At 37.1% G+C, this 12,319-nt stretch overlaps 1 protein-coding gene across 1 annotated transcript; it reads left to right on the top strand.

The window, feature by feature from the left end:
- The first annotated feature begins 4,105 nt into the window (after positions 1 to 4,105).
- Positions 4,106 to 11,482, top strand: LOC103704469 (ATP synthase subunit gamma, mitochondrial-like). Its single transcript, XM_039115771.2, has 9 exons — positions 4,106 to 4,312; positions 6,043 to 6,086; positions 6,204 to 6,356; positions 8,162 to 8,275; positions 8,359 to 8,486; positions 9,615 to 9,737; positions 9,829 to 9,948; positions 10,984 to 11,105; positions 11,227 to 11,482. The coding sequence occupies exons 1-9, from the start codon at positions 4,215 to 4,217 to the stop codon at positions 11,294 to 11,296; spliced, it is 972 nt and encodes a 323-aa protein (XP_038971699.1). The 5' UTR covers positions 4,106 to 4,214; the 3' UTR covers positions 11,297 to 11,482.
- The last annotated feature ends 837 nt before the right edge of the window (positions 11,483 to 12,319 follow it).

Genomic DNA, 12,319 nt, shown 5'->3' with positions numbered 1-12,319 from the left:
CAATTCACGAATCAAATTGCTTAGAGAAGGTGTAGGCCACTAAATCTTGTAAGAAGAGGACTGACTTTCTTTGACGTTTCTTTCAGGGGTCACAAGTTTAACAAACACTCCTTAAAGTGCGAAACTCTATGCATGAAACAGAATAGCTTGAGCTGTTCTATGCTGCCTACTTTGAGTCCCTCCAGACTTATAACAGTTAGTAAAAGGTCTGAATGACATGCAGAATGCCTCTGAATCTGGGAAATTCTTTCTGCAAAAAAAAAAAGACAAAACAAAAAGAAAATTTATCCTGCAGACTGGCTAATTCATCCTTATTTCAATCCAAAACGCTAAAAGTGACAAATCTGCTCTTTAGAATTTCCATGATATTTTGGCTATTAGCAGGCCATTTCAACTTGTTTTCAGCCCTATTTAAAGCCAAAATAAGACCCATGCAAAGCCTAAAAACCAGTGACCGCTTGCAGCTAGTTTTGTCGACATTTCTTCTCCACCTATATCTTGGACAGGCATGTGACAGCTAGTGAATGAAGGTAAGAGCACAATGAGCTTCATGTCCTGCAAGTATCACATATCCAACTAGGATAGCAACGTTCAGATTGTTAGCCCATTCATTCTAACCTGTTCATAAAAGATATCCACTGGTAATTGCAGGGATGCTAAATTCAACATTTCCAACCATACACGATCATACAGACTAGTTTCTCATGTTAATAAAAACACTGGTCAAAGGACCAAAGGATTTGGCAATTGATGAAATACAAAGTGAAGCAGAGCCGGCTGCATTGTTCATGTCCTATATTTTACCTTTATGGCAAAGGTAAAATACAAAAAGTCAGAGATTGAAAGATATCATTAAGCATGAAATAAGGGGTTAACTCAAACATAAAGATATGAAGATAATGAATGGATCACTTAGGCTACTAGAAGAGATATTACTAAATCATCTTTCGCTGTTGAAGAACATCTGAACCAGGAGCTGTCTTTCTTTTCCTTTTTTTTTTTTTTTGAGCAAAATGGTGGAAGAGTCCACCACATATTTCAATATAATGAAATAAGTACAAAGAGGAGAGAAACAGGAAAGAAAATTTTGGAGAGCAGGTGTTATCAACTCAAAACCATGATAAAGTTAATGAAGAGAGTTGAACATATGGGGGATCAACAATGGACAGTTGAGTTATATGCAAGTCATTGGCATATCCTGGGTTATGACCAAAATTGGAGTCTAGTTTTGTGACTACAGTGACTCAAAGGTGGGCACAAAGAGGATGAATTATAAACCAGTGTGTAATGTCTAGTTTCCAATCCCAGAGCCATGCAGATACATATTAGTTTTATGACAGTGTGATCGCTAAACGATTACTGCCAATGTATTAACTTTTCTTTAAGGTTTTATCTAAAGCAAACCAAGATAAAAGATTGCATCATGTATGGTCCAATGGTTTTGATATGACCATGAGAATACTGGTCTACGCTCCATCCATCTATGAAGTGTAGGAAAGCATCAAAAGGTCTGAATGAAGTCGTCGCTCCATAATGGCGGACTCCACAAACATCTTATTCTCTACTTCTTCTTAAATCACTCATTAAAAACTGATCCATTGTCATTTCATTTGGCAATTCTGCTTAGTTCCATGATTTCACTATACTAAACTGTAGCATGTAACATCTTCTTGATTAGTTTCATGAACTACTAAACACCTATTAATTGAAAACAATGCAACAACATATAAGAGAACTCAAATCAATAGATAATTTACATAAAATTTTCTTCTCATATTTTCTTGGAGGGCACAGAAAAAAGTAAACTGATAATAGCTCAGGAGATATCCATTGAGCGTGAAAAGAATTTAAAATTCATGAAGCATATTGATTCTAGAAAAATCTTTGATATAGCTACCACCAAATAGAAAAGACCTTTCTAAATGATTGAGACACTAGGGCTGAAAACGGGTCGAATAATATCTGACCGTAACAGTTGGATCTGAATCTGAATCTGGATATATATATATATATATATATATATATATATATATATATTGCCAGATTCAGATTTTGAGAATTTTTCTGATAAGGATCCGGATATACAGTAGAAAAAATATATCTAAATATCTCTTAAATCTAGGATCAAAACCATAACCTTTTAATTGGTTAAGTAATACGCAACCACGAGGACAGAACTCGGTGCTATTTTATAATGATAGTTTATTATACTCGTAGAATTAATTCTTTTCATGAAAAAATGAATCCTATTTTGCCCTTTGATAAAAATGAAAAATAAAAAAACCTAGAGTATCTCTAAAGGTTTGTAGTTTACAAACATTAAGAAATCAACAACTTCTATACATTCCAAAATTTATTCGTAATTTTTTCTTACAAACTTTCTAAAAATAGATAATTCATGGTTATTTTTCATTTACGCCCCGATTAAACAAATTTATCAATACCGCTATTCAAAAACCTGATTGAAAGAGAAGATTAGCACAACCAGTGGTTATGAAAAATCTGATTGAAACAGATTTATCAATGCCGCCATCATCGCCCTCGGATCGATTCCCAATCGATCGAAGTCTACAGCTGAAACACCGGAAATAATTCCAACCTGTAGTTATGAGAAGCCGTGACTGGAGAAAGCGAGTCGCCGGAGTCCCGATCAACGTCGGGATCAACTCCTGGCCTTCCTCGAGAGCCGGAGCGGGCGTGGAATGAAACGGCGGCAAACTGACCGAAAGAGGGTTGGAAATGCGGATTAAAGCCCAGGGAGAACCAAGGGTCCGGGATGCGGAGAACTCGGAATTTTAGCCCATAGAACTTGGCCCGGCTATCGCTGATGTGATTTGGGGCGACTTCAATTGAGTTGATAGTGGCATGTTAGTATTTAAGCTGATTTGTTTGGAGTTTGACCTGACAGTATATCTCCCCAAAAAATAGTCAATAGTAGATCATATAATAGTTATCATATAAATATGTAAAGAAAAAGTAAAAAATATTATAGATATGGGGCTAGTCAAAATCACTTTAATATTTTATTGGATCTAAATAATCATTTATAAACTTATTCTTAACTTATCCAACAATGGTATGCCATCTGCTCATTCTCCGCAATCGACAAAGCTAAGCAAAACTAGCTCAAATAATAAAGTTCTATATTTCGTGTACGTTGTGAGATAAAATTACTATGGATAGAAAAGCAATAAGGGTAAATTTCTACGTAACACGTTATCAGAATTGGATATGTTCGGAAGCATAGGTTAACCTATACTTAAAACCCAAAACCTAGGCCTAATTATATCATATACAATGCATCTATTTGTCTCCATTATTGGCATGGATGCTATCTAGCTAATCCATGCTTGAATATTGTTTCCCAAGTAGGCAATTCATTATTACTTTCTATTTTCATATGAAATTTCCTAAAATAGGTTACACAAATACCAACAATAATGACGATAACATGCTAACTCATCTATCAATTTCAAATTTATTCAAACAAAATCGAAAGTTTACTTGTTACAGCTTTTGAGCTTTTCTCAATTGCAGGACATTTATAGTCCTCTTTCAGTAGTCTCCACTACCACAACTTTGTAGCCTTCCTTAGTTTTGAAATTAGTCCACTTTTTTGTAGATACATGTGTATTTAGTCTTTTTTTGTAGATACATATATTGACAAGCCTGGTTTTTTTTATTCAACACAGATAAACAAAATTGAAAATAAAAAATTACAGTAATATCAAATAGAATATAAAAACAAAAATATACTCAGAGTAAAGTTCCGCTCTGCAGCTATTAGCCTATTACTTGTCCTTAGTTGAGCTGATTGCAGCTCAGTTTAATACTCTGGAAAATTTTAATAATAAAAGATGGAAATAAGAAAAAAAGAGGATGACAGCCATTTTACTGCCTCCTTCGGGCTCAGGTGCATCTCATCCGCCAATTGCAATGATTTGGATAGGCATCTAAATGTATAAGAAAATCAGACGGCTATGGAATGACGAATGAGTTGATTTCCTTCAGATCCAAATCCAACGGCTGTCGCACCACGGACCTATGATGGACCGCACCGTTACGGTGTCCATCACTTTCCGGTGAAAATTAAAGCCCGCAGGAGGACGCAGGCAGGTCATTTGATCCGAGGTCGCGGGCTCTCCTTATCGGCCCCTCTCCCGGCGGCAGGCGCTTTCTAGGGTTTCAGAGAAGACCTCATCTTTGCGGCAGCGATGGCGATGGCGGCTCTGAGAAGAGAGGGGAGGCGCTTCCTCCTCTCGCCCATCTCACCCAATCCTTCTACTGCCGCTCGATCCGCGATGCTCTCGGAGTAAGATCACATTGATTCGCCCTTGGTCTCCGTGAGATTTCGGAATTGTTTGGAGTTTATTAGAGAGAGATCCTTAGAAGTTTTCTTAATGCTTCGTTTTGATATAGATCTTTTGCTTGCGAGATGAAATAGTTCTTGATTGATTGACTTGGTCATGACTTGATTAATGGAGAATTTTTAGCATCTAGCCCAAATCAAATGGTTATATAACGAACCACGGAAGTAGTAGGAGACGATTTGTTTTTGTTTGTTGTTCTTTTTTTTGTAAGCGCTGGGTAAAGGAAACTGATTGGCACGAACACCAATCGACTCTATTAAAACTATTTTTTCATCCCATCGAGCTGATTTATGAGATGTTTGATGCCGCTGAACCACGTTATCTTTTTATATAAAGATCGATATCCATATTTTTGGAATAGGATGTTTTATTAAGAGGCTGCCTGGGTGAGATACTGGATCCATTTCCACACATAATGAAAGGGAAGGCCTTGCTCATTTCTCACTTTTGATATTATTTGAAATCAACTCTTAAGTGGCATTTGGTTTTTTTTTTTTTTTTTTTTCAAAATAATGCTGCTGGTCCACTGGTTTTTGGGCAACCACTCTCCAAGAAGCTTAGATGCCAACTTTGATGGGTGTGACTCCATTGTCAACATGTTTATGCTCCATTACACAAAGAATCACAGAAATTTGATGTTTGAATCGAAGAATAATTCAAAAGCTTCCTATGTGTACCTCCAGCGGTAGTTTTTTGTTAATAAAGTTGACGTGGTAGATATTGTTGTTAGTCAATGGAGGCTAAGAGATACAAGAATGTCCTTACCAAAGATGCGAATCTTATTCTGGCTCTTTCCTTTAGAGATTTTATGTGAATTTTCACTCGTTCACCCTTTCTGAGACTTCTGAGATCTTTTCAGCTTAATGCCTATTGATTCTTAGCTCTCTCCCTCTTTACTTTATTTTTGAAAGTGTTGGTCAACTTGTATACTTTTAGAGTTGTGGGTATAGTGTTTTGATCATTGAGTCTTGATAACTATGGTCTTAGTTGTTTCGATAAAATATTGTGGAGTCATACTTTATGATTGAAAATAGAATGAAATCAAGGTGACAAATTATCATAAAGAAATGAATCTTGAAAGTTTTATTGTCTCAATGGTGAGCAAGCACAAACTTCCTTTTATTTTTTCCTTTTCCTCTCAATAGTCAACTGTCAAAAGAACAAATACAGTTTGCTAATGTGAAGTAAACAAGGGGGGAAGCACACATGTAGTGGGGTTGGAATGAGCAAGTAAATTTACACATTGATAGGGTTAATGTTGCTATGCAGGATGACCGTTTGAGCCTTTGAGTGTTAGGTCTTGTTTCTATCCACTATTTCATTATCAACTTTTATAGTTCTAAGTTCCATCAACTACACTACGTGAATGTTAGCATGGACAAATGTAGCAGAAAGATGAAGGTTCAATTAGTATATATGAGGTGTAATATTCCTTGAATGCTAACAAATTCTTAAAATGATGGTGCAAATTTTTTGGTAGACTTGGTCAGCATTGATTTTTTTTGTTCCTTATAAAACTTCATGATTTGTTCATATTATTGTCATGATTATCTCTATTCAAATTTCATTAGTCTAGTCAATCTTAATTGATCTACTGTGGACCGTTGCTTGGTTATTATTATTATTTTTATTATATGCTTTTTCACAATAGTAACATGAAGCTGTATTTCAGAGACTTGAGCCCGTTAGGCACTCGATCCATTTCAACTCAAGTAGGTGAGAACCCTGTGATTCTTGATTACTGCATTTTCCCCTTCTACATAGTTAGATCATGCTTTTATAGGACTGACTATGGGCCATTTAATTGTGTATGTTTCTATTTGTGCCTTGCAGTCAGAAACCGGATGAAAAGTGTTAAGAATATTCAAAAGATTACAAAGGCTATGAAAATGGTTGCGGCATCGAAGTTACGGGCCGTTCAGTCGAGAACTGAAAATTCACGTGGCCTGTGGCAGCCTTTTACTGCACTTCTTGGGGATACCCCTAGTATGTTTCTCACTTCCATTTTTCCAACGGGCAGATGCTTTTAGAGGTTTTAACATCTTTTTTTTTTGATGCAGTTATTTTTTTTTTTTCACAAATGCTTCCCTCCTCCTTGCCACAATTTTTTTCTTTTCCTACAAATAAATAATCTTATTGGAAATAATGGAATATTAATGTTTAGGGAAAATAGGATCGGTAATGTGGGAAGCTTTGATCAGCTCTCCAAACAACCAAATATTTGTGATAGGAGAAAGGCTTTAGTGTTTTATTTTAATGTGTATCTATTATCCTAACAATAATGCCACCTCTCCTGACATATACCTGCTAGTGAGGCATGTTTGTCTTTGCATGCTTTCCATCCCTCTAACTTTGTATTTGCATTTTGCCATTCTGTTTGCATGCCCTGCATCTGGGCATTTTTCAACTCATTTGGCCAGGGTAGGTAAATGGTTAGAGCATGTGTTTGTTAACCATGAGATCGAAGGTTCAAGCTTGCTCCTCCAGTGCTTATAATTTATTCAAATGGGTCTCACCCGTTTCTTCTCTTAGAAAATATAATCACATGCATAGCATGCCACTGATTAGTTTGATTGTGGTTTGAGATGCCCCATTACACTCCACAACACCAACCCCCTCTTCTCCTTTCTTCACCTTCTCTCTGCTCTGCCTTTCCTCTCCATTTATCTTCTCTATTATCAAAACCAATGGTCATATTTTCTACTCATTTTTGCTTCTCATGTTTTATGGATATGGAAGCAAAGGTGTCTGGAAGCATCAAATAAGTTCTCGTTCTTCTCTTTATTAGCTTTTATTTAGTGCAAACTTCTAAACCCTCTAATCTCTTTATTAGTGTTGGCTTTTGAGTTATTAACAACAAATTTTTGTTGCATAAACCAAGTTACAATGTTGAGGAAGAAGTTTCAGTCTTATCAGAAATAAGTTATTGGCAGTCATAAGATTCTCTTATTTTAAATAATGTCCATAATTGCAAGGAAACTGGTAGTTACAATTGGTAGGAGATGAGCTCGAAAGTTCAAAAGGTAGAAACTCAGGACTCTTTACTTCATTATATTTATGGGCAATTTCAGATTTTTTGAAAGAATGGAAAAGGGATGTTTCAATTTTGGACCCAACTCATAAAACTCCTTGCCGTCTTCTTGGACCGCCAATCTGTTTGCTTTACCATTTCTACCTTCCTATGGAATTACTGAGGTTCAATCATATTTTGTTTCTTCTTTCACCAAAACATTGCTGAACAATACAAAGAATAGGGTAGCTACTAATGAAATTCAGCTCCTGCATTCCAAATTTCCAATGTGATAACAAAATGACCTAATTTAACCATATGACACTGTATGTTTGTCTGGCTCTTTCTCACACTATATGCCCTAGACCATTCATCATATGGCAGTCAGAATCTATCTTGGACAGCTTGCTCGGAACTTCTAGACAGCTGCAGGCATAAATGCTACATGAACCTACATGTTTGATTTGTTTGGATATTCTGCAATTTAAGTTAACTTTTCCCTGTTGTTTGATTGTAATGTTTGACATTTTTTGAGGTCAAATAGGATGATATATTGTCGAACCATAATAGTATTACGATAAAGGCTTGCTCACTTTTCTTTTATCTAGCTGGAGATTCATATCTTGCTCTCTTCTTCATGACAATTTCCTTTTCCAAGTCTGCTATCGTGGCATCAGTTGTTTTCGTTCTTGCTTTTTACGTTCATTAAGTGATTATTTGACTTGTTCTCTTGTGATTTCTTCCTAGTTAAATGTTTTCACTATGCCATGTTGCAATCCAGGTGTTGATGTGAAGAAGAATGTTATTGTGACTATCACCTCTGACAAAGGTCTTTGTGGGGGCATCAATTCTACATCAGTCAAAATCAGCAAGTCTCTTTACAAATTGATTTCCGGTACTGTGAAGATAATTGTATGCTTTGGTAGCTTCTTTTTTTATGATAACTTTATTCTCAGTTTTTTTGTGTTTTGCTATTAGGTCCTGAAAAAGAAACAAGATATGTTTTATTGGGAGAAAAAGGGAAGGTTCAAATGGTACGTGACTCAAAGAGTAGCATTGAGATGACCATAACTGAGTTGCAGAAGAATCCGCTAAATTATACTCAGGTCAGTGTACTGATTATGATTATTATGTTGCAAGAAATTTGTAGAATTTGCATTATTTTGATTCTTGTCTTGTTAGGTTGCTACATCTAGGTTTTGTCATAGAATGATAATGCATTATCATTGCCTTGATATTTTCATTTTACTATATCTTCACATGGGATGTTCCATTTTTCGTGGTTTCCTTGTGTTGAAAATTTGTTCTTTTGAAAAGAAATGTTCTAAGTCACAAATTCACTTTTGGTGGCATTAGATATTCCAATTACATGCAAGACCAGGGAGGTGAAAAATAAGATGGTGTGAGCCTGGCTCAAACAGGTCCCATATATTAGATGCCCAGATCCAACTAAAAAGCCAATAACTGAGCTTGGGCCTATTTAAGCTTGGCATATGCTTGACAATTGAAATTTGCCGATTAGACATTTGAACTCAATGCGTAGTTTTCTCTTCTCAAGAAAAAAAAAGAGAACTTAATGTGTAGTTTGGGTGGAAAGGCTGAGCCGCTTAAGCCTAACCTGAAATCCAGGATACCATTGCTAAGCTTGGTCATTCAACACCGGCATATATTTGTCAATCCAAATTTTGCTCTCTCTTAAGAAATAGAAACATGCAAGGCTCGCAATCTCAATTGTGGATCCTATACCGGTACCATGTTGGGGCAATGTCGGTGCATGCAGTACGGGATTTGGTTCTGGGTGCACTGACACTTGGTATTGTCCTCCATAGTGGTATTGTCCTGTGAACCTTGGGAGGATGTTAACTTTAACGAGGTTGTCAACTCCAAAAACTGTAGATGGTCCTAAGGTCATGCAGTGATAATTCAAATAAAAGAAGCTTAGTATATCATTTCAGGAAAAAGCTCGAAAATTAGCTTTTCCCATTGGAGGTTGCATTTTTTTCCCTCCCAGAAAGTTCGTTGCTACCTTATTCTTTATGGAAACTCGGCAATATTCTTTTTAGTCATTTTGGTTCTTGACATTTTATGATGTGCATGCTTTGAGATAGCTTTTGGTAACTGACAATATAGCCCTGTAATATAAATGCACGATAAATCTGAAACACTTATGACTACAAATGTGTTGCTAAAATTTCTTTCTTCTTGTTGGCCATCTTCTCATTGTCTGTTGTCAGGTTTCTGTTCTTGCTGATGATATTCTAAAGAATGTTGAATATGAGGCCTTGAGGATCGTTTTTAACAAGTTCCATTCTGTCGTCTCATTTCTTCCAACAGTTTCAACCATACTATCTCCTGCGGTGATTGGAGCTTTCTTTGTTACTGCTTTCACACATCTTAACCCTAACATAATTGAGCAAAGATAAATGCTATACTTCATACTGCATGCAGGTAGCGGAGAGAGAGTCAGAATCAGGTGGTAAGCTTGGTGATTTGGACTCATATGAAATAGAAGGGGGTGAATCGAAAGCTGAAGTGCTTCAGAATCTAGCAGAGTTCCAGTTCTCTTGTGTATGCCTTATCTCTTCACAAGCTTAAGCATTATACATTATATAAAATGCATCTTATAGTTCATCTCTTTTCATTTTGTATAGAACTGTTTCAGTCATCTCCTAGGCTCATACAAGGACAAGGATGATGATGTTTAGAATCTGGTTTTTCAGAAATTTAAATTAGTTTAAGAGAAGCTGTTCAAAATGGGTTCTATTGGATTGGGCGGTGGATGTGAAAAATGTTAGGAGTGGCGTAGTCATATTATGAAAATGGGTAATGCTAAGTCAGCTATGTTGCGATCTCCCCTTGCTGAAGGATAGATATGCTGGTACTTTTAGGAACAAAGGTGGGAAAAGTCAATGACTGTCTGAAGAATCAAATGGCAGGTATTAGAAGCAGGGTCTACAATAGCAAATTTAGCATAAGTAACTGGAAGAGTATTTGGGTATATTGAAGACCACCACCAAAAGAAATAATGAGCATCAACTTTAATGCTGCTTCTAGCATAGAAGGGTTTGTTGCTACCATGGAATTTATATGTCGTGATTAGAGAGGAAGGCCAATCTTTGTAATAGCTGATTTTGGAGATCTGTGCAGTGAGACAAGCCCGCTTGGGCCAAGCAGGAAGGATATGGAAATATTTAGGCCAAATTAGATGCTATGTTGATTGTTGGACATATAAATGGTCAATATACCTTTGGCTGCCGGAGAGATTTTCTTGCCTATTTTGCTTCGTCATTTGGTGGCAAAGTTTTGGGTTTTCATCAGTGTCCTATATCTAGAGAGAAGCAAAATGGCTGTATATTCAGTGACTAATTTTGAAAGGTTTGAAAATGTGCATGTCGTTGGTACAGTTTTTTCTAGCGAGCCTGTACTGAATTTTTCTGTCAGAAATGATTCTTAAGAGTTTACTATTAGCTCTCGGATCATTTATGTTGTAAGCTTGCTTGCTGTACTCTGTTAAGTTCTACATGATCCATTGGTGATGACTAGTCATGCATTAGTTGTGTCGTGACTGTGCTACTTGGATTCTAAAGATCCCTGTTGTGGCAGGTTATGTTCAATGCTGTCCTGGAAAATGCATGCAGTGAATTGGGAGCAAGAATGTCGGCCATGGATAGCTCCAGCAGGAATGCTGGCGAAATGCTTGACCGCCTCACCCTCACTTATAACAGGTCTCTCTCTCTCTCTCTCTCTCTCTCTCTCTCTCTCTCTCTCTCTCTCTTCCCCCCAAGTTTACAGTTTTGATTGCAAAACTGGAGTGCTGACACCACCCTTTTTAAAACCTATCCAAAGGACCCGTCAAGCATCAATTACGACGGAGCTCATCGAGATCATATCAGGAGCATCAGCTCTCACTGGCTAGATTCGAGTTCAAGAGTTGCTTTCTTTTTTTTTTTCCATGTGCTTTCTGATGTTCCTTAAGATTATTCTGCGTCAAGATTTTGCAATAATTGGCCCAGATATTGACGAAGTCATGGGAGTAATATGTTCCTCTTGCTCTACAGTACATTCCTAATGGGATTGACCAATTCTTTGGTTTGTGCGGTTATTCCAATGATTGTTCATTAAAAGTCTTCAGCATGCAGTTAGGCAGGGCTTTTTACTTGCATTACTGCATGTTTGGATAATTACCAAACAAAAGTTGTTCCTCAACCGCGGCAAGCAATCAAACGTTTCATCTGAGAAGAATGGTGGCTGGGCCCGGCATTATCTGAAACCATCGGACCAATTTTAGCAGCTGGTCTGAACCCTGGTCACGGTTATAGCACTTGTGGATGAGTACCGGTCGAGGTATTGTTTAATCATAAAATCCTTTGTTTTTTTATTGATGTCAATAAGGGAGGCAATACCACCCGGCTTTTGTTAAAAAGCAGCAGCAAACGGAGTACAAGTAGAGGAGAAAAGAAAAGTTGCTTCTAAGTAGGATTGTCAAGTCATTTGATGGTGTGTAACTGGAAACAACCCAGCTCTTTGAGGACAGGTCTCGCAAGTCTTTTGACATGCATGCAACTTTTGCGTCTCGGATGGATGGGTAAAATAATATCGGAGAGAGCAACCCCTTCATCCGAACGCTTTAAACTGATCAGGTTTAGCCAATCTCTTTTAGTCAAATCTCATCCCAGAGAGTAGAGAAATCCCTGCTCTGTCTTCAATTGTCTAGTCCCCCGTGGGATAGGAGTAGTCTCTAATTTTGCCCTCCCATCTCTGTTGCAGCGAGCCTCATTTACTAGGCCTATCTATAATGGGCAGATATTAACGGTCTCTTAGTACCGATGGCAAAATAGAAACGAAAACTGATCAAGTGGAAACACAATACTTCTGTGCATTTGAAAAAAGAAATCAATTAGAACAAGATGAAGAAATTTTGTGCCTCAAATGCAATGCA

This window comes from Phoenix dactylifera, chromosome 9 (genome assembly GCF_051530095.1).
Source record: "Phoenix dactylifera cultivar Ajwa chromosome 9, Ajwa_hap1_PhDact_Kaust_v1.1, whole genome shotgun sequence".
NCBI classification, from domain to species: domain Eukaryota; kingdom Viridiplantae; phylum Streptophyta; class Magnoliopsida; order Arecales; family Arecaceae; genus Phoenix; species Phoenix dactylifera.
The sequence above is the reverse complement of the archived record's forward strand: the minus strand, read 5'-3'. Positions and strand labels throughout refer to the sequence as shown.